The sequence below is a fragment of the Pseudoliparis swirei genome, chromosome 18, assembly GCF_029220125.1.
Source record: "Pseudoliparis swirei isolate HS2019 ecotype Mariana Trench chromosome 18, NWPU_hadal_v1, whole genome shotgun sequence".
NCBI classification, from domain to species: domain Eukaryota; kingdom Metazoa; phylum Chordata; class Actinopteri; order Perciformes; family Liparidae; genus Pseudoliparis; species Pseudoliparis swirei.
The window spans coordinates 9,569,599-9,593,530 of record NC_079405.1 but is presented as its reverse complement, the minus strand read 5'-3'; the positions used below and the strand labels follow the sequence as shown (position 1 = coordinate 9,593,530).

At 39.1% G+C, this 23,932-nt stretch overlaps 1 protein-coding gene across 2 annotated transcripts in view; it reads right to left on the bottom strand.

The window, feature by feature from the left end:
* The window catches only part of kcnd3 (potassium voltage-gated channel, Shal-related subfamily, member 3), a 79,350-nt gene that overhangs the window by 10,237 nt on the left and 45,181 nt on the right, over positions 1-23,932 (bottom strand). For both annotated transcript variants that reach the window (XM_056438319.1, XM_056438320.1), the window contains exon 3: positions 2,802-2,964. In XM_056438319.1, the coding sequence (XP_056294294.1) occupies positions 2,802-2,964 (163 nt within the window). The remainder of the gene's footprint in view (positions 1-2,801; positions 2,965-23,932) is intronic.

The window sequence follows — 23,932 nt, the reverse complement described above, 5'->3', positions numbered from 1 at the left end:
GAAATTGCTCACAGGTGCAGGCTAAATGTGTTGGTGACTTGCTAACCTTTTACTGTTGTGGGCATAAGTACAAGATGAGAACTGACGATTACACAAACCAATCCAGCAAAGCAGCTCCTGCAGGCAGAACTCCAGGTTTCCAAAGTACCAACAAAATATACTTTCCTGGCGTGGAAAAGCTTTTTTTTTTTACGATGTAAGAAGATTACTGAGAATCTAGAAAGAAAATATGCACCTTCATGTAGTTTTAACTGCTTGTCTATTGTAGATTTCATATATTTATAATATGCATGAAAGAAATCCTTAGGATGGATAATGTTTATGTATATATGGTTTTCTATCTATGTGAATGCCAAGAAATTATAGATGTTTTACTGTTAGTATACTTTAGAAACAGCAGTTGAGAAAACAATCGTGCAATCTGGTAACTTTCAATTATAGACATTATAATTATGACAAAAATGAACTTTTAATGTTCAGCCTTTAAAGCAGCGAAAGCTCTGAAGTGTCTTTCAGCTCTTGTGCTTCGCTCTCACCGCTCTTTTCTGTGTTTTTGTTTGCATAAAAAGAGCTTTTCTTTTTCTGAAAACAGATGGTCAAAAACCCACGGGACTGTCGCTGCGCAGCACCAAACTAACTGACAAAGTTTCCTAATCTGTTTCAGTAAATGTTTTAGTCTGACCCACTCAATCCATTTACTGATTCAAAAAAGAACACCGGGTTAGTGCCCATCTGTTTTAGTTAGTTTGAGGCCAATGTTGGTCTTAAACATTTTGAAACTCAGTGATTTTCATTTCTAGTCCCCTATGACTGCAGCAAAGAAAATCTGCATTAAAATGTAGTTTATTTGAATTTTTCATTGAACATCTCTTGTGTTTTTCTTTCATGATTTCCTCATTTAAAGTGTACTATGCGTCCCAGAGTTTCTCATCACTAATTTAATGTGGCGGATAAACCAGAGGAGACGCTGACTCTTAAAGAACTTCATTAGAATGAGTTTTACTGAGGAGTTTTATGTTCCCTTCGTGGTATAACACATGTTTAACAAATACTAATAAAAATTTGGAAATCTAAACATGTCCCTTAAGATTCATAAAAATATATATTTTTATATCCTGTGCTAAATGACCAAATACTGTGAGAGTGAAGATCCACTGTTGTTTCTGTTGAATCACATCAACTCAAGAAATCTACATTTAAATATGAGAAACATCTGTGTGGCGGATTGATGAGCAATTAAATAATGTTCTTCTGGATTATGAAATATTTGGTAGTTGATGAGTCCCAATATTAAACCGCTTCCTGAGATACGACTCAGACAGATGTCTGTCCTCACTGCTTCTTCGGCCTCTCCCGCTGTCAGTCGCTGTTGCTAGGAAACAGTTCATTCATGCCCACATTAAAAATGTTATAAAGTCAATGAAGAGTCTCAAGAATCAAGCGTCTTTGTGTATTTAGAAAAGCGCTATATAAATTTGAATTATTAAGAGGTAATAAGTAGAAGTTTTAAAAGCATCATGGAACAATTGATGTATTTGTCCGACATTTGAATGACTCCGCTGTCGTTGGTTTACAGCCCAACGTTAGCTTTTTGTGAAGATTTGAATGCTGAACAAAATGTGGAAGTATAATAACTGTTTTGTTGCAATAAGGGAAGCCATACGATGCTAAATTCCACGTTAGCTTACACAAATACATCCTCCCTGCAGCATTTATTATTGTGTAATAAGAAGATGGCGTGCATCCATATTTTTCGTTTTTCCCCGTGTATGTTGGTTGTGTCACGATCATGCCTCACATCTTGGAAAAAAGAAAATCATATTTACAGTGTGAGTTACAATATTTGCACTGTTTTGTTGTTGCAGGTGATTACCTGAATAAATAATAATAATAATAATAAAAAAGGTTTCATTACTTAAAAGTGGGACATTTCCTCGGTTTACATAAACAGTTTTATAAAATGGTTTTAGTGAATTACCCTAAATGTCCATACATCACTATCATATCTATTGTCCAACCATGTGTTTAATTACCATCATTAATTAAGTTTCTTTCTTCATGGTATCTAAAACTTCTTTAACCTCTTTTATTTTATTTCCTTCTTATTTTTGCCGATTCGAAGCAATTTATTAATGAGAAAACCCGACTTTCCCTCCTTAATTAGCTATCAGCAGCTGCTCTCTGACTTAATTGCTCTCTTATCTCGCCCCACAGAAAGGTCAAGCCCACTGGGTGAGTGTAGTAAGTGGATAGCGAACATTTGCTACTTGGATTTAGTGTGTGCATTTGTTGAAGGACGTTAAATAATGTAGTTCTGAAGGGCAAAACTTGTCCTTTGAGTGTGTGCGATGGTTTTGAACAATGCACACGTACAATTCAATTGGGTTCAATTCTTTTCTGCATCACCTTTTTTTAAGTTTGACAAATGTTTTCCTCCGTCCTTCTGATACAAAGCAAACCATCATTCTTTAAGATATTTTCAAAACTCTCATTATTTGTATTTATTGTTATCTAAATACACAATAATTATAATATAAAAAAGACATTCAAAATGACCTTCAGGATGAACCGTTGCTATCCGACAGCGCAGCACATTGTATCCAACACATAAAGCTGCCATTCATGCTCTCCCTCCATAACGTGATAATATCTAATAATCCTGTGACCTTTGGAAAGTCAAAAGCTTGAACTCTTTTGTGTGTGAACGTGCACACACTTCACCATAACGACACGTATTTAACCCAGACTTTGAATCCCCCAGTTGGAGCTGAAGGGATGAAAATGAAGACACTGACTTTTACCTTCTGAGCGCGGCGCTTGTCTGATCTCTGGTTCTGGTGATAGATGCGACTGAAGTTCGAGACGATGACTGGGACCGGCAGAGCGATCACCAGCACGCCACTCAGGGAGCAGATGGAGCCGAAGATCTTCCCGGCGATCGTCTTTGGCACCATGTCTCCGTACCTGGAAATGAGACGGATTAGGTGAGAAAAAGTACTGAAATGGATCCACGGTGCGGCCTCGATACACCAGGTATGTTTCCATCCACACGTGTTTGTGGCCATTTCCAATTTGAGCATGACAAAACGTTGTGGAAATGCCAGAGGAAAACTCTCTGCATGTTGGATGAGGCAGAAAAGCTGGAATATTGATAAAGAAATAATAGTTTTAGAATACACCTCAACTTAAGGCAGACTGTAGACAAAGCATGTATATCATGCTGCGTGGTAAAGACACACAAATAAAGAATAATCAGAGGAGACTAATTCATTTCAGTAATGTGTCAAAGCATCAAACCTACTGGAGCTCAATAAATGATGTAATCTTGTCACATCCTCTTATATTTGAGAACATAACGAAGAATGAGTTTCTCTAAAAAGCAATTAAAAAGAAATATGTCAAACACAACGAGCAAGGTTGAATTATTCTAACTGGTGTTGTAAGTATTTATCTTATCTGACTTTGGCAAAGAGCACTCTCTATTTTAGAGCAATATATTTACTTTGTGTCATTTTATTTGAAAGTGTTTTGCCAACAATCCCACCACACATGCACTGTATTTAACGAGCGCATAAAAAACCACCCACTGAGACACGACACCGTCAGTGAGTAAGTACTCAGTGTCCGTCTCACTATAAAGGTAAACCTGAATTAAAAGGAGTTTTTTAATGGCAGCTAAAACACGCTGTTAACACATTATGGACTTTACATTTTCTTAATACAGAAATATAATTAAACCACACGTCCGATAATTCGATTACGCAGGTGACCGGCTGCTTTACCAGGTGACAGAGGCACAGAGATAGGACCGCTGCTATCTTCCCTGCTCAGACTTGGCGTATAAAAGAGCCGTGCCGGTTCAATCCGAGGCCGGGAAGAAGCCAAGTTTGATGCGCTGGCCAAAGCTGTGTGCCGTGACGGAGTTTAGTGGAACAAATGGATTTTTAAATATAGACTTCCAGGACGAGCTCGCGAGCAGCTGGGACATGACATTGGCGACTGACATCGAGTCTAAGTCGTGTGATGTGGGAAACGATGTTTGCCGGTGCTTGATCCGTACCATCTTGAGGGGAAAGAGAGCAATTAGATCAGCGTTTCACCGAGGTTGAGTGTGTTGGGGCTCCTTCCAAAACAGTGGTGAAACACCGGTAGCACACGTCAGGAGTTTTCATGAAACCCAAATTATGACTTGTCTGTTAACTGCATGCCAAATTAATCAGAGCGCAGATGGCCACATTGCTCATAGGTCACCATATGACCGGTTGCTGATGAGCAACTACTTTTAAAAACTGTAGTCATGCGCAGTAACCACTCCACGGGAAACACACCGAGGGCCACATCATTACATCACTTACATCACCACCAAATAACGTCACAGAAAACCATTTGGGCAAAACAGCATCACTGGACTGAATATCATCTGGTTTAGCTCAAATAAAAATAAAAATCAGAAACAGCATGTTCGTGAGTCGCTCACTACTAAGCCCGTTTGTAAACAGTAGGCTCTTGTCAACGTTATCTTCACCTGTCTCTACTCACATGTGTGTGTGTGTGTGTGCACCGATCAGAGGACTTTAATGATGACGAATGACTAACGTGTGAGCAGAGGTGCTCATAATTCTGCAGCGGCACACCTGAATATCAACCTGAAGAGCCAGGTGGTTTGGTATAAGGACAGGAACAGGACGGCCACCTGGTTTGATGAACCATTTGTCGATCAAACTGATTTGAGAACTGAACATCAAGAACATTCAGTGGCATTCTTTGGTCTTTCTATATGAAAACAATACTTCATTTCTGATACAACGGATGCATCCACGCTAATCTCTCCTGCAGCCGCTGTTGTTGTTTTTCGAACAGACGCCTCTCGGGGTCTTCTCGTACACACCTGGGCCACGCCCGTAGCGGCTAGTAGCTCCTCCCACAACGCCAGAGAAGATGAATTTTTCTATGATATGTGATTCCGCCGTTCAAGAACTGAATATACTGTAGATGAAACACTGTTCTGCAAATTGAGGGAATACTGTGCCTAAGACACTATTCTTGTAACCACTCGACGGGCCGTTATCCTCAAGGGCCACTTTTTAAAAAACGGATCGAGCAAAGCGGTTTGATTTTGAATTTGAGTTTCTGTAAAACATTTGCTCTTGTTCAGAGTTTTTTTTTTCCCTCTTCCTCTCTGGCTGTTTTAGTCTCGTTGGGTCCTCTGAATTTCCTCTCCACTGCGTTCTGGACACAACGAGACTCCCGACAGGTAAGGCTTGTGCACTGTTGACCACTGTGCCTCCTGTGGGTGGGTGGTAGCTTTTCAATTGTCAGACTGTTGGGTTTTATTTTTTGGTGAGGGGCCAAAGCTCCCACTCTCCATGCTGCAAAGCGCTTTAATCGCTAGACTTACCTCCTGCTTACTACCCACAAACTGAAGAGCTGGGGGATTATCCCAAACCCAGCCTTCTGCTCTGCCTGAACAAAAAACGTGATATTTATCAAATCCATTTTTCTATTTATTTATTTATTTTTCTTACAAAGTATAGAGGAGCACAAATAATGCAGACCACTATTAATACAAAATTATATGAGACAATATTTTCTATTTTTTCTATTTATGATGGACAACCTTCTGAAATAGTCCAGTTGGAAACATTAAAATGATTGTCTTAACCCTCCTGCCGCCTTCGGGTCAATTTGACCCGATTCAATGTTTGATGTCGGTGTTCTTTCGGTAGTCAACAAACAAACATAAAGTACCTCACACTTAAACTTGGAAAACAATATTAATTCTAATAATTTTCTGGAGATTTTAATAGCTGGGGTCATATTGACCCCAAGGGTAAAATATGTCAGTAAATATAAAGGTTACAGGAGGGTTAAATATTGAATCGGGTCAAATTGACCCGAAGGCAACAGGAGGGTTAAAAAATGATATTCTCTTTTCTCTTCATACACCAAACCCCCTTTTTTCCTGCCTAAAACTTTTTTCCTGATGTTTGAAAACTTGTAATTTGAACTGCAAAGCACACGAGGCAGAAATATGACGGATTATTAACAAGCGATGGATATTTGACCACAGGGCTTGTCGTTATTGTTTCCGAGTCTCGCTGCTGGCTGCCAGACAATCAGACAAATGATTTCACAGTTCTCTCTGCTGACTGTCTGTCAGCTGATGAGAGATGGCACGCTGTTGGCTGTCTATGACTGCTTCGTTGTAATAATGTGACACTTCATACCAACATATGATGTGTTAAAGATCATGAGAACTGCGATACGGTAGCACATGCAAAACTTTGCTCTTTGCTGTGACTTCACAACAGGGTGTCATAATTAATGAAAAAGGACCGACAGCGAAACACTTACATGATGAATAGATAGTTGAGATTTGTACTCTGGAGTTGGCCTTTCATTCACAGCAACCACTTTCTCTGATTATAAACTGTTACTTTGAATTGCTGATGATTTGATTTGATTATTCTTCTGTTGAAAAATTAATCCGCCAATGCCTGAACCTTTGTGCGATGCCACACGGACGCCATTCTACACAATGCTGCATCAAGTACGTGCAAGGCCACATTGCTGGTGGGTTACTTTAGGTGAACGCAGTATTTCAGATCATTTCGATGAAAGATGAAGTAGCTGCTGCAACGATCATTTCCCATAGTTGTTTTATAGTATTTCACATGTTTTAGTGAATGTTGTTTGAATAAATGAACATACAGAATATGAAGTCGTAATTAATTTGATTAAAATGAATAATCTATATAAGTTTGAAATTAAATAACAGTGTAAATTGAGTAAGTTTACAAATACGAAAAATAGGAAGAGCATAAAAATAAAATGAGGAAATTGATTTAGAGACCATCTTTTAGTGGGATCACACTAACGGTCACACCAAATCCTCACAGCGGGGTTCCCTATCCAGACATCATAACCCTCATACTCCTGGCACCTTTCACACCAATATTTAAACAAAGTCTTCATTTGGCTCATCTGTTTGAAAAGATTCTCAAAACCCCCGAATTACATTTTAATGATATTTTTTGACTGACTCAGCCTTTAAGACTGTTCTGTATTTTGTCCATGTCATTGTTCCCAAGTTGTGCCGAGACAATCCTCTTACAGCACCAGTGTGTCTTTTTATCTATTTGTAGCATTTTATAGTGTCCTGTGGGTCATTTTGGTGATTCCCATGACTGTATTATGGCTAAACAGATTTATAAATTTGCATTAGTTTCAGAGCAGTGGGCAGCTGCAGTATGAAATGTCAAGAGTACGAAACTTTCGATTATTCAACTCTTTAGGATTAATTAGGGAGTCAATGTGTTTGTGTATAAATAATGCAAAACACTGCAGGTCAGGAAGGTGCTCGTCTCCCTAGATAGGCAAATGTTGTCAAGTATGGTTTACCTGGATCACAGGATAACAGCTGGTAACCTTTTAAAATCTATACACTGACAGGCAAGTGTAGAGTAAATAAAGTAAACAATGAATTATTCGGGAAAATCCGAAAAGAGTAGTTAAACAATGCAACAAGGCACGACACACAGCAGTGTGGCTATTTGGCCGATAAATGGTCTTCGACAGGGATTAATTACTTGGCTTTTCCCATCTGCCACAGTTTGAAAAAGAGGCCTGTGCGAGTGGAAAAAAATCAATTGTGAGGGAATTTATTCAGCCACGTGTTTTATCTCTCCCAATATCTTGCTTTTTTTGTGCTTTTCATTCAAAGAAACTCAGACGTAGCTTCCGCAGCACGAGAAAGGAACAGCGTGCTCTTGAGACGTCAGTGAGCGGCTGCAAATGAAACAGAATTGACCCGGAGGTGCTGAATGAAGAAGGTACAGCCAAAGCTACTCTATCCATCTGGCTTAATAGTCTTACATTGTTACAGCTGTGATGAGGAACATTATAAAACTGTTATCATGAGAGCAGCTAAAGGACAACACTATTTGTCTTAATCATAGAAGTGTTACTCTGGCTCTGACAGGTGAAGAGCTCACAATGTAATTTGTGATTTCTATTTATTTCTTGAAGATTGATCCCCAATGTGACCTGAAAATGCTCAGAAAAAAACCTAATTGAGAGAGCAGAGTAACTGGTCGTGAAAGTTAACACCCCCCCCCCCCCACACACACACACACACCTACACAGTGTGTCAAAAGCAGAAATCCCCCCAAAAAAGGTTCACAATGTCTCCATTAATTTAACATATCTACATATATACTATTTAGTGTTTTACTGTATGTGTACTGTATGACAGTTAATATTGTCCTGCCAGCTGTTAATGCTCCAGCGAAGTGGGTCCCACAGCTGACGTACTGCTTCCTTTCACCACAGCTGGATTCGCATGAAGTCACAAGATCATTTAGAGAATCGTCGAAGAGACAATTGAAACCACTTTTTTAAAAGTATTCAGAGATCACAGCAGATAAATGAATTAAACGTTGACACTGGTGTGAAAGCTGAGCATTTCAAAAAGATGTGTGAAAATAAAATAAAAGTTTGAGTAAACAGCAAAAGACTCAGGAGCGTTAAATGAGTGTTTTTACTTCACAGATGGGGGGGGTGGGGGCTACGAGCATGCACAAAGCCCTTTATGTCAAGCGGCAAGAAATTAAGCCAATGTAGACGTGCCAAAAGCTGCATTTCCTGTGGCCCCCTTGAGGCTGGCTCCAAAGGTTAGGCCTATTCCGTTAGACCCCCCATGTTAAAATGCCCAACTTTACAGGAGAAATAAATGTTTAAAGCTTGGATCGTAAAACGTTTTCGGTCCCTATATAATTTAAACGGGTGGGTTGTATAAAGATGTGCCATAAAGGCTTAAGGTTGGGCATAAATTACGGAGGGCCTGCTTTGAATTATGGTTGGAAGTCATCTCAGGTCGCTGGCTTCCAGCTTTCTCCTCGAGCCCACCTCTTTGTGCATTTTTTAAAAAGTATCGGCTGTTTCGTCCCTGCTAAGATAGCGACGCTTACTGCCACCCGCTTTGGGCTTCACAATGGCTCTTTAGGTCGCATCACAGAGACTACGTCCATTTTCAAACACTCTTTGCAGTATGCTCCGAAACGCCAGGGGGCGTTCTGACAGTACCAATTACACCAAAGTATGGTGAGGGTGAGTCCCAAGGACAAGTAGAAATAAAACAAAGCATTCAATTTGTTTTGTATAGCCCACAATCACATATTTGCCTGAGAGAGCTTATGTGTACAATCTGTACACGTAAGACATCCTCTGTGCCACGACCTCACATCGGCACAAGAATAACTCCCCCAGAAAACCCCTTTAAAGGGGATGAAAAGGGAATAAACCTACGGGAGAACAATAGAGGAGGATCAGAAGTGCAATAGAAAATCCAAATGTCCTCGATATATAATGAGGTTTAATTTATCTGGAAAAGCTCGTTTAATTAAACATCATAGGAAAACTATTTGGGATTTAGGTGAATAGCTTGCACATGAAAGAAATATTGAAAGTAGCCATTTGATAATAATGGATGATCCATTCGTGTCTTTTAAGGATTAATAAAGAACAAAATCATATAAATCTTCTGATTATGTGGTAAGTAGCCACATCCTGATTGCTTTGTGCCCCTTGCTGTGTGACGCTGCAGGTCAAATAGGTAAACTCTGCATGTTTACATAATCTGCCTTGAATCTAAATAACTCTGCTCTAAACGGGTAATCCCATTATAGATACAAGCGGAGAGTCGTTTGAGGGCCTGGCAAAGTGGATCTCCCAAAGAGGCAAGGAGCGGACATTTGCCAAATAAAACTTGTGTTAAAATATTAATTAATGGATATTGTGAAACAAAATATCACACAAGTACCAATATCAGTACTCTTTAAGTGTTCACCAATACAGTACTTTATTTTAACCCTTTTTTCTCGACTTTATTTGATACTGTGATGTCATAAGAGGAATGGTGATTAATGGGAGGTACATTCCTTCCCGGTGGTTGCAGCAGGGACTACAACCAGCATGACATTCCAGTGTAAAAAACTACAATTCCCACTCAGCAGTGCAGGCGGGCCAAGGCTGCTGCACAGCTGAAAGGGATGAGGCTGATGAGCCCGCAGAGAGCTGGTGTGAGGGTGAAGACAGGATAGGAGCTCAGGAGAGTTCTGATATTATGTTAAAGACAATGAACCAGGAGAAGACTGAAGCACTTATGTTTGTTTTGCACAACGACTTTTGTTGGCGTTAAGTTTACCTTTTTGTTAAGAAGAATCTAATTACAAAAACTTTGAGTTCAAGAAAACCTCGCCTGTCGTCTTGATGTGTGTACCCACGCCTCACCTCACGATCCCGTCCTCTCAAGACATCACAATACGTATAATGTGAAAGGAAACATTCAGTAAAATGCCATCACCACCATCAAATGTATTTTTATTAAACCTGCTACACGTTTGAACATGTTTGTATTTGGTGGCATCTCTGCAGGCTGAACTACCAACTCCATCAAATACACAGAGCTTGACTTCCTCTGACAACAGACTGCATGGCTTGTATAGCTGCCGTGATCGCGGGGCAATCACATTTCGCATTAAATCTAAGAATGCTTGCTGTGATTGGCTGCCAGACAAACACAGATCTAGATCTGGCTACTCAAAGGATCGACTGCAGGTATCTGTTGACTACAGAACATTTGATAGGACAGTGGTTCTCAAATGGGGGTACGTGAGATTTTAAAAAAACATTTAAAATGTAAAATTCATTCAAAACTCCTTAAAACATTGTTATTTGATAAATATTCAATCAAATATATAATTCTATATTTTAAAACCAAAAATTCTTTGCGCGGTTACTTGGCTGAAAAACTATTTCAACGGGAGGTACATCAGTGAAATTGAATGTCGATTCCCAACTGTAATATAATAATCATTATTATTAATATAGATTATATCTCATTTACTTGAACCTTTGCTAAATTTGTATTTTATCTTGAATTTTATTATAAAAAAACAAAATACAGTTGACAGTAAGAGTTGGAGTTGCCGGCATTCAACTATTTTGGTTATCCCTACATGGGTCTCATTTTTGACATGTTTGCGATAATTTCTACCGCTTATGAAAACAAGATACTGGGAAGATTGTAACATTTCTGGACTAAATCTTATCGGAGCGCAAAGTCAAATGCTGCGTTTGATATTTCTGCTGAAAGCTGGTGCTCAATTTAGAATTTGAGTGCGATTACAAATCACCTCACACACTTCCCTTTCTCCGCAAGCAAAGCAGCGTTCAAAGGTCAAACACCTCCCTACAGGACCATTGTGTTTGGTGCTCTTACGACTTTCTCAGAGAGACACAGAAATCAATTTACTCTACAAAAGCTCAACAAAGGCAACATGGCCTCTTTCCAGGGGGACTTCAAGGGTACACAACCTGCTGTATTGATATTTACACACGACCTCACTTTGTGGTTTTTTTACTAAAGGAAAGCAGGTGAATAACAACGGAAACAAGAGGAAAGTAAGAACAGGCGGGAGGGGGGGGGGGGGGGGGAAACAGCCCGATATCTGTTATTAAAGTGTGCAAGCAGTGTGTTATATCAGTGTGTGTGACCTGCTGCCACTGGAAAGAAAGCACCATCCATCATGACCTATGTGAGCTCCTGGCTTAATTAGAAGCTGGTCTAGCTTAAAAGGGAGACTTAACATGAAGGGCAAATTAAGTTTACACAGAAGATATAGGTCAGAGCATGACCTAAGGAGCAGGGAGTTTATCTAAAAGCGTGACTAAAGCTGGTTTAGCTGTTGGCCAAAGGAAGATGTATGAGAGAGAAACAACGGCCTCATGGTAGAAGATAAATTCAATTAAGGCTTCTTTTTTTTAACCTTTATTTACCCAGGTAAGGTTCCCACGCGCATGCATTGTCTTTGTCAACTCCCTGCTTAATATTCATACGGCTACTATCTGTTCTCATCCCAACTCGTCAAATACTGACACTTTCAGGACTTTTCTGTGTAACGGATCCCTGTAGGCTATATGAATTGGCGTGAAACTTACTGCTGGTTTATTTTCTCTCTTTAGGTCAGGGGTCCCCAAACTTTTTCCTGAGAGGGCCACATAACGTTTCCATTGTCTGCTGGAGGGCCAGCCGGGGGGGGGGGGGGGGGGGACGACGACAACATATACAACAACAGGCAATTAACACAAAACAATAAACCTCTCATGGGGTTATTTACACTCTGTGTCACTTCATCGAGCAAACTATGATGCTCCACTCCGGTCACAATAAACACTTGGTTAATGTTGGGAAGTGAAACAAAAATCGCTGCTTAAGATTTCACTCCACCAACATGAAATCTGTTCTCTCCTTCATCCTGCTTGGAAACAGCTGGTGTTTCCAGGGATTGAAAACGCATAATATACATAAATAAACAGTAACATTACTATTCTTGCAGAAAAATTGCCTTTTTTTTAATGATTCCCAAACAACCAAAAGGTCATAACATAAATGTTGAGGGTTTATGAGATGATTGATAGAAGAAGAAAAAAGAACAACTTTGAATGAACTTTAGCACTTATTTAAATAACAAGGTACAATATACAATATCTCACCAAAAAAAGTCCAAAAATAAATTCAGAGAGGAAATATCTCTTTGTTTGAACTGCTCAGATGTTTGAAACATGACAAGAGGCCCAAACTAAACTGACTTTTTGTTAGAGGTCACAAGCAGAAAGGATTGGAAAATACGATCGTAATCTTTGAAAATATGCTGTATTTCATAAGCTTGTCAGTTGAGTTAATGTTAAATCTCCATTTCCCCTCCACCCACCATTGCTCTCTATTAGCACTTCTTCACAATGCTCTCTCTCTCTCGATACAGTTGGATAGGTTTCATCGACAATTTCAGGTACACAATCATCAGAAGTAATGAAGCATGTTGTCCTGAGGATGTGACGGGAGAGACACATTTGCTTTTTGTATTTCACTCGTCTGCACCATCTAGCAGCGTTTGTAGCAAGATTCCAGGAAGTATGTTGTATCGGAGCTGAAACGGGCAACAGAACCAGTGTTGCCATTTTTAAAATTGTGGTTAAAAAGACTTTAATGAAACATTAAGCCTGCTAAACCTTAACAGTGAGTCAATTGCAAACACATAAAATACAGCATTGTCCTGCAGACTTTGGTCTTATTTCTGGTCAGCAGAGGATTTACCGTGTTGTATTATACGAGTGCAGTGAACGGCAGCCGGAGTCATTCAGGCTGAATAATTAACATTTCTGCATGTTTGGAATGTTTCCAAATGATGAAATAGTGAGTAAAAACAGACCAAATATTTGCAAAGCCTAAGTAACTAACTGAGTGTGTTAATCAGGAACAGATATGTATATTTGAGAGAAGAATATTTTCTACATCAAATGTCATCACCTTGTTGATGAATCGTGATGAATATTAGTCTCCTTTGTACTTTCTCATCAATTCAAATACACACTGCAGTATGATTACCCAGTTTACTTATTATCAACATACAGGTATGACTACGCGTATTATTAGTGTGAAGGCTATAATTTGACTTCAGTGTAAACATCTTTGAGATACTGTGAAAGAAACTGCTGCTGTTGTACTATTCAACACATATTCTTCCTTAATATCTACATAAACAATTATATAATAAATTTTATGAAATGGACCATTCTTGAGTACGGAATAGACACACACGAGCGCTTTCCACCTTAATTATCCATATAGTCAGAAAGTATTCTCAGTGATAAGTTATTGCAAACTCTACTCTCTAATTGTGCTTTCCGACAAAAGAATATGACATCTGGTGAGTCTCATAATGTTGGACAAGGGAAGCCACAAATCTATTTTTTTAAATCTCTGCTTGAGTTCTGCTTCTCCTCCTCGCCTTAATCTCCATCACTCGAGGTATCCAGAGGGAAGAGCTGTGGCTCTTGATCAATGGTTTGCAGATTTCTTCAACCGTAGTGTGATTACATTATAATTAGCAGTACATCTGGGGAACTTGCCTCCTGTGTCATTTTGAGGACAAATAAATACAAATGCGACAATGAATAAGCAGGAAGTGCTGTCCTATCATTCCCTCCCAACTGGGCCAACGGGTAATTCTGAGATCAAGCCCCATTACCCGGAGAACTCGGCACTGACTGTGCAGAAACCAGATTACATTTAAAAATACCAAAGGACAGTTGGATAGGACACACAAACCCATTGTCATACACATTGCTTTGATAGTTACGTATTCTGCATCAGCAATTGCATTTTTAGGGAAAGCTGAAAGCCAGTCAAAATGCCTGTGAGTGACATCACTTCATCAACTTGATCTCTTAAAGGTTTAAGTGCCATCCCAAACTGGCTGTGTGAAGTGGAAATGGACAATAATAAACAAAAACAAAAGCAATGCTGACTTTTTATTTTCTAAGAAGAAGCTAGGGACATTTTTAAGTTTCACAAATAATATTTTTTTAATGCTGTAAACCCATCGTAGCCGTAAATAACATTCTGGCTGCAGACAGGCCCAGTGCACTTTAAATTAAAGCGGGCTAACATGAAAACAAACCGAAATATGAACTCAAGTTATTGTGATTCATCCTGAGAGGGACATTAATGTCTTTAAACAAACATCATGGCAATACATTGATTAGTTTCCTGGAAACATCGCGAAAAAAACAAAAATGTCAACCTTATGAAGATGACAAAGGACAAATCAGGAGAGAAGAGTTTGTCTTGCAGATGCCGAGGAGCGTTTGGAGGGAAGGTTCTCCTGTGCCGTTGGACTCGAACCAACAACCTCCCAATTCTCTCTGAGACCGGCTGCTCCTCAAAAGAACATCCTATTATCTACTGCCTTTGGGTTCGAAGGAAACACTTTGTTGTGGCTTTAGACAGACTAATTTTCAATTATCAAGCCTCTCTTTGAAAAGACTATTTTCGTGCCATTACCACACTGCCACTGTAGCTGCATTAATACAAGATAAACACAACACAGACGACTCATAGGGTAGAGAAGTATTGGCAGAAGAAAAGAGAAGAGAAAAAAAAGCGATGATGCGAGTCAGCGAGTAGGACCTGTTATCCACCACAGATGGTCAACCAGACGCAGATGATCACAAGCAAGTACGTTAGATTTATATGATTATGGCCAGCTTTCTGGAGAAGACTCTGCAAACAGCTGATTAATTACATTTCCTCTTCTAATCACAAGATTCTGATCTGAACAACAACCATGGATATTTAAGGGCTGTTTCAACAAAACTAAACAGAGGATACAAATATATACTATTGTGATAGCACAGGCACTAGACAGTCAACATGCGTGACACATGGGAGGTTTGCCTTCAGAGGTTTGTTTGACCCTATAATGTTTTCCTAAATCTAACTAAGAAGACTTGTTTCATAAATCTAAGATCTCTGCCAGAAAACTCTGAAGGCAAACTTTTCACATTTCCATGAGTGCCGCAGGGATGCCATTAAGTGTCAGGCCAACCCCAGAAGTTACCATCACACTGGTTCCCATGATAAAAAGCCAATGAGATTTCTTCCATCGAGTTTGTATTGTTGCAGACAATAAGCCCTGTGGAAAACACACATTTATAAGACTGATCATTGAAATGAACCACACAAGTGTGAATGAATTCGGCAGCAGTAATAAGCTAATGTTAGGTAGTATATAAAATGAGAATTTAAAGGCAAACTAGTCGGCATGATGACGTTTTGTCGTCTTATTTAGCCACTTGATAGCAACAGCCTTTTAAAAAAAAGCAAAATTCACAACAGGAATTTTTAATTATTCTATACATCGTAGAACAAAATGTTCAAATCTTAACCTTGTGTTAACTCCAAATCTTAATTCAGGCATCCAACCTACCCCCCCACACACACAAAAAATCCATCAACTTCGAGAGGAGGGAAACAGAAGTCCAAAAAAGCAAACTCATTTTAGGACTGCTGCAAGACAGATGGTAGCTTTTCAGAAGATGAGACATCTGCTTTGGTGAGCATGAAGAGCTTGTTTTTTTAAAAACAAATTAGTGTTACTTTTAGTGATAGCAATGTGAAGCAGCATCTGCACAAAGCCCTTATTTCACAAAAATACACCCACTATATAGTGAGAGACATAGTTTCACACCTCATTGGACCTCCAGTTGGCTGACAAGAGAGATTCCTAGCAGAGAACAACTGCTGTTTGGATTTACATGTTTACTGTCCAATCACATGACCTCACCAACCACCTTCCCACGTGTCGACCTTCTCTCAGGGTATATCCCTTCTCACGTCCAACGCCCAATAGCTGTCTCTCAATCCGGCTCTATTAGAGAGCGTGAGATGAGAACAGAAATGAAAAAGCTTTCTTTGGGATCTTTTTTAAAAGCCTCCTAAGTAGGTTACAGGAGAAAGTAGGCTAATAGGAAGGCTCAGGAGACCCAAGGAGCTCCTGTTGTATCACTCAAGAGGAGTGGCATCCCACTTCAGGAGGCCGCAGGAAGAGACCAATACAAATGTGGTATTTGTGATGCAGCATAATTGGCCTCATGCACGTCTATGAATATTCTCTCTCAAGGCTAATTTAAGGGAAATACCCTAAATAGGAACAATGTTGAACTTTGTGAGGATTTACAGATAAAAGACACTTTGGTTTTGCAACAAGTGGGGGAAGCCAATGTCTTTAAGAAACATCCCTCAGACACCTCAAAAAACATAGCATTTAATTCCTGCTGTGGCAAATTTTGTCCAATTTAATTTCCTCATTATTTCAGAGGAAGTTATCCTCATAATTAAATTCTAATTACGCATGGAATTTGTAATAGATAAGTGTATTTCTGTGTGGGGCAGCAGATGCAGGGTGTTATGTCGCAGGATTGCATGATAAATGTAATCTTACTCATCGGTAACCCACAGCTTTAATCACAGCATTTTCATTATTCCATTAGCATCCACCCAGGATGTAAAGGGGGAAAAATACTAATTGCAAGTCATGAATGTGTCCTGTATCACTATAATGTTATACACCTCGTGATTTAACAGCGCTGCTCACCTGCTTTTTTGGTTGTTTGACTGCTTCTCCAGATTATGGAAATTGGCTTTCAATATTCTAGCAGGCAAAACTTGTAATCACAAAACTGTGGCTTAATTCTTTTGACAATTGAGATAGAGTCAAACAGATGGGTAAGACATGCAAGAGATCAAGTGCCCCCGACAGGTGTCTATGTTCAGGGGCCGGTATTTCAAAATGATCCACCAGGATTAATCCTCCTGGATTGGATTAAATCCTGATCAGATCCCAAAAACGGGTATTTCAAAGCAAATCTGATCCTGAAAATTCAGATTAGGATTTGGTAATCCAATCCTTTCTTTTATCCGGATTAACCACTGCTGTTGAGTATTTCAAAACTTTGGTGGGAAATCTGGATCAGTTTGATCCTAAAAACCAGGATTATCCTGATCCCACCTCAGAGGTGGATTTGAGGGAGATTACATGAAAAGGTTGGACCAGCCGAAGTGTAACTGTTCCCAAAGTTCATTGTTTGATACAGATATAGCTAGACTGCTGTTTGATCAATGTTTATTTTCTTTGCACATTCCTTTCTTTTTCAGAAAACACAGTGAAAAATGTAAGTAAAAAAAAAAATACAACGTATTCGTTGAAAATCAGTCAAATGTATTTATTAACATGCATTCAGCACACACACTTAATGTTCATAGCCAAAGCTTAAACGGGTATGGCATTTGGAGCAGCTCTGTGTTAACTGGCGTCTTCTCTTTCCACAAACATCTATAAAGAAAACGCATATAAAGGTTTTATCTCTTTTGTTGACAACTGTTTCATAAAAATGCAAATTAATTGAGTTTATTTTGTATAGCCCATTATCACAAATTACACATTTGCCTCAGAGGGCTTTACAAACTGCACACATAGACATCCCTGTCCGAGGACCTCACATCGGAGATATGTACAACACATTTTAAAATCTACACCCAATGCATTGCGAGTAAATGCATTAAAATGTGGATCGCGACATAGACGCTAGCCTCTTTACTAGCGTGTTAGCTCCTTAACACAGAAGTCAATGGAGCAGCGTTAGCTCGCGTTAGCGCGAACTCGGCTTTATTTGACTTCGCCGAGCTATTCTTTCAATTTTGTGCAGATTTACGTAATTTGTTAACTCAATATAGTGATTGCCTTTCATCTTGTTTTAAGACGCATCAATACTGACCAATATTATACTTAGATTTAGAGACAACACTCGTGCCAGCTTCTCCTTTTTTCCGTAAAATGTTCGCTCCGTTTCCGGTTTCCTGTCTGATCCAGGGGGCGGGGACGGATTTGGAAATCCCAATCTGCCGGTATCAGGATCACTCTGATCCAATCCCGCAACGTTTTGAAATACCGGGATGGATCAGGTTGATCCGTGGCTGAGGAAAGGGGGATTTGGTTATCCGGATCATTCTGATCTGGATTACAAATTTTGAAATACCGGCCCCAGGTGACAAAGACCTCTAGTGGCTTGAGTGAGTATGACAGGATTACGACAGTGAATCTTGTTTTTCTTATATTAAAAACATGCATGATTGGTTCAGAACGATATGTTTATTATCTTCACCACCACAAAGCTCCCATGACCCTTTGTCCCTAAACAGCAAACTGTGTCCATAGCGTTGCCGCTTCATAAAAACAATCTGTTTCTCAAAGGGGATTTGGAACAGTTTTAAAAAGGCACAGACACATAATGTTGCTCTGCTGATAATTAGAGACAACCAATGTTTCACAGGCAGAATCAAACAGCAGGGCGAGTGTGTTCAAACACTTCAACACACTCGATCACTCTATCCTGGACACTTTCACCTGCTGACAATACACTTTAATCACTACCTTGTATATATTTATATGTGTATAAATATATGTAAATATATATATGTATATATATATGTGTGTATATGTGTGTATATCAGAATCAGAATCAGAATCCGTTTATTTCCAGGAATGTTTACACAAACGAGGAATTTTTTTTGGCGAAAGGTGCAACATTTGACATGACAAACAACAATCAACGCGACAGCAACAGTGCAAAGTGTGTATTGACTTAAGTACAAGATAAGATAAAGATGAATAAAGATAAACAAATAAGATAAAGATAAACAAAGATAAACAAATAACGTTAAAGTGTTTAGGTGTGTGTTTAAGTTAAAGTGTATGTTACATGTGACGTGTGTTTAAGTTAAAAGTGCATGTTAAAGTGACATGTGTGTGGAGGAGGCCTCCAGGAGTGAAGAAGAAGGAGGGAGGAGGAGTAGGAAGAAGAAGAAGAAGAAGAAGAAGAAGAAGAAGAAGGAGGAGGAGAAGGAAGAGGAAGGAGGAGAGAGGAAGGAGGAAGAAGAGGAGGTAGTCCTGGGGGTGACAGTCAGTCAGTGGGGGACCCGGGCTCCATTGATGAGCCCGACTGCCGACGGGAAAAAGATTTTGGTGTGGCGGGAGGTCTTTGTCCTGATGGACCGCAGCCTCCTTCCAGAGGGGAGGGACTCGAACAGGGAGTGACCAGGATGGGAGGGGTCAGCGACAATCCTTCTGGCCCGCTTCAGTGACCTGGAAGTGAACAGGACCTGGAGGGAAGGCAGATTGCAGCCAATAACCCTCTCGGCCGAGCGGATGATGCTCTGCAGCCTACACTTGTCTTTGGCCGTGGCTGCAGGGTGATGGAGGAGCAGATGATGGACTCAACGATGGCCGTGTAGAAGTGTACCATCATTTTCCCTGGCAGGTTGAATTTCCTCAGCTGCCTCAGGAAGAACATCCTCTGCTGGGCCTTCTTGGTGATGGAGCTGACGTTCAGCTCCCACTTGAGGACCTGGGTCATGATGGAGCCCAGGAAGCAGAAGGACTCCACAGCGTCGACGGGGGAGTCACACAGGATGAGAGGGGCGGGTGGGGCTGCATTCTTCCTGTAATCCACAACCATCTCCATATATCTCTATATATGTGTGTATATATATATGTATATATATATATATATATATTAATATATATCTATATATACATATATATGTACTATATATATACACATATATACACATATATATACATATATATGTGTACATATACATATATATATATTTATATATATTGTATTCCTCTGTATATTTAATAGTGTTATTGTATTTTCTATTTTTCTTCTTCTTTTCTATTAATGCTCTAATGTGCACCCGCTGCTGTGATCCTGCAATGTCCCACTGTGGGACAAATAAAGGAATATCTTATCTTATCTTATCTTTGACTCGTTATATGGTAGACTTCTTTAACTAGGCCACCATACGCAAAACCGATGCTTACAATTGGAATAACAAATAATGATGTGCTTTGCCCATCACTGCATCTCCCATTGGCAACCATGTAACAAAATGTAATGTAAGACAGTTTATTAGGTCAAGTACACGCATTGAACACTTTGATACTACTTAAATGCCTATTATGTATTAAATCAGAATCAAGTGGAACAAAAAACCCTCTGATCTCATCAAGAGGAAATGTTTCACAGTTCAAATGAAGTTAAACTTCCAGATATAGATTGTAAATCAAGTCTCTAAATGTGTTAAAGACCGTTGACTTTGATAGCAATGAATGGAGAACTGCACACGTCTTGCTAGAAGTGGAACAGCGGGAAATGTTCACTGCGTGATCGCCTCGTTTCCGATGGACTCCGTCTCTCTACGATCTGTCTTTTAACGTTACAAATGTAGAACGAGGGATGACGAATCCTGTTTAGAGACAACTGTTAAGAGTCCGCAGGGACCAAACAAAAATTAGCCTTCGTAAAGTTGTCATTAGACAGAAGCACATTTTAACAAGTTAACATTTATTCAAGCAAAGTTTATTGAATTCAATTAAATTCAGTGTATTTTGTATAGCCCATAATCGGAAATAACAAATTTGCCTCAGAGGGTTTTACAATCTGATCACAGACAACCTCACATCGGATCAGGAGAAACTCCCAAAAGAAATAGAAAAAAAACCTTCAAAAGAGCAATTATTATTTCAAGCTATTAATCCAGATAACATGTGGGTGCTGAGAGCCTGGATTTAGCAACTGGATTATTTAAGAAGCCTCTGTTTCACTTTACTAGGCAAACAAAAGTCAGCAAAACAGAGAAGAGGTCCTTAAATTAGATATCTTAGTTAAAATCTGGAGAAAAAGATAGGATCTAATTAAATGATAACGGTACAAGTTGTTCAGTTGTTGTTTCTTCATGAGGGACATAACTAATGAGAACAGAACTACAAGTCCACAAAGAAACGAGAGCATCATGCTTGAACTGCACAAACAAGGCTGTTTTTTTTATAAACAAAACAGAATTATGCCTAGTTCTTAAAAACTCCTATTCAGGCTATTCCACTGGAATAAAACCAAAAGGCAACACACTTGCTTGTAAGATTGTTGTTGAAAAAAAGAAAAAAGAAAACAGCTTGCCCGGCATGAATGCAAAAATATTATTATATTTTTCTTCCAAAGATCAGAAATGCATAAATAATGTTGCTGGAAATTTCATCATAAAGTCAACCGAAAACATACTTTCGGAAATATGTTGCATTTCAGTGATTTTCTCATTTAATGTTAGAAAACTGATTTGAAAGCCACGAAAGAGAAATGTCAAATCATTTCCCACCAAATGAGTCATGAATACGGTGCATGGATATGATATCAAAGTGGTAAAAATATATTTAGATATCAGTAGCTTGTACTGCTTAATGAGATGTTTGGGCATTGCACATGTGTATATAGACACGGTATCAACAAAATCTTTTTTGGTAAGGGTGAAACTAATTATTTCCAGCACTGTGGTTTAATAAAGACATATGGAGCACCCCACCCACAAGCATTCAGCTCATTCTCAGCAGTAATGACTTTCTTTCCTCTGATGTTCCTAATTAAGGCATTTTTCCCTTTTTGGTTCAGTAAAATGTGCGGGCTGATTGAATTCACAACAGGATGACAAAATAAAACAAGACACTTGCAGAGAGCTCTTTTGAACATGAAGACTAAAGTGGTAACAGAATCAGTTTCATCTAGCAAAAAAAAAAAAAAAAAAGATTTTTCTTCTTTTATTTTCAGCTATTTAATTATATAGCTACATGGCTCATTTACAGACCTCGATCTGGAGAACCAAATATAAAAAACATGTATCCATGCCTCTTCAGTTTCAAAACCTGTATTTTTACACATAATAATGCCCCTAGAGAATCAATATTCAAGGTGCTCATTTATGGCTGCATGCTCAAAGGCCCCACATGATTGCAGGTTCTCACACTTTCTCAAAATACATTTTAAAATTCTGTTTGATACTGCTATGGATTGATTGCTGACTCCTCAATCACTCATCCCAACCGCAAGGTTCCGCCAGTTACTCCATGCGATGTGCGAGTGAAAAACATGCCTGTATACAATTGTAGTCTAAACGTGAGGTTATAAACATGACGTGAGGTTATAGTCTGATACACTTGTGGTGTAAACATGAGGTTATAAACATGTCTGATACACTTGTGGTGTAAACACCGGGTTAGACACTTAATCTATTAATACAAATCTTCACTCTACTGAGTTCACCTTTCTGGTACTGTATTTCCTATATTTTTAATCTGCAAACATTTTAGTTTGGAAACCACTAGCATGTTTACAAATGTTGTGTAACCCGGTATACAGGGCATTACTCATGTGAGCTTTTTAGACATGTTGTGTAGTCTTAGCTGAATCTATTATTTGTGTGTGTGTGAGGGTAAAAGAGAATGGGATGCGTTAGATGTCTGGGTACTCCTGCCCCCCCCCCCCCCCTAGGATGCTGTCTCTTTGAAGAGGTGCGAGCTGTAACACCTTGGGGTGTTCGCCCTTCAGCTTAAAGGTGGTCCATGTGAAAGTCAGATCGGAGTGGCTCACTTCCTCTCGTGCTTGTAAAATCAGGGTGAATGTTGTGATGGATGGTCCGGCTACAGGTTGTATGTCAGTATGTAGCAGTCAGGCAGAAAGCTACAGCCAGGGTCGACAATTTATTACCCTGCAGAAACTAATGCAGTCTAGGGCAACAACCTGCTATAAATCTTTGTTGTTTCAGAGAGGTGTCTGCGAGTCAACATTAGGGTCAATTTAGAGGCTTTTTTGTGTGTGTGGTGCTATTGAAGTATATTTTATTTGACTGTTTTTCTTAGATTGCTCGACCCCACATAGGGTAGACATATTATGTTACCATTTTACAGTTTTTTCATTGTCCAAATAATTCATTCTCTGCAAATAAAATCTAACAAATCTAGTTGTTGAAATATTTATTGGAAAAATGTGTAGACAGTGTGTTGCTTTGAACATTTGTTTGAATATTTCATGATATATTGAATAAATTCGGTAATATGATATAATATTATTATTATAGAATATTATAAATTATATATATATATATATATATATGGTTAAAATCCCTAGATATATATATATATACTGTATATGGATTTTAACCATATCGCCCAGCCCTTCTGTATGACTGATGCTCTCGATAACTTACTAGAGAACACCTATCCATCTTCTTTTAGTCTGGATGATGCTGTTTTTCTTCAGAAGTGGGGAAACACATCACTGGTGAAAGAACGTACACAACCCGAAATCTTAACCACAGCTATTAATGCATATATAGCATATAGTGTAGGGTAATCTTATCTGATATGTCGCAAAAAGGCTAAGAAAAAAGAAAACAATTTTTTCAGCAGTTGGAGCCCGTTCTCAGATGGCTTTATCTGTTATGAAATATTTAAATGAATCTGATTAGACTATCTGAAATTCAATATCTGCATCGTAACACTAAGAAATAAGGAGTGATTTTCACGACGGCAGTTTGATTAGTCTAATATTATCACAGATGAGGTCACTTGGCAGTGATTGCGGCAGACATTTCAAATCAGTAAGAAAAGCGTTAGCCAGCTAAATTTGAGGCAGAACA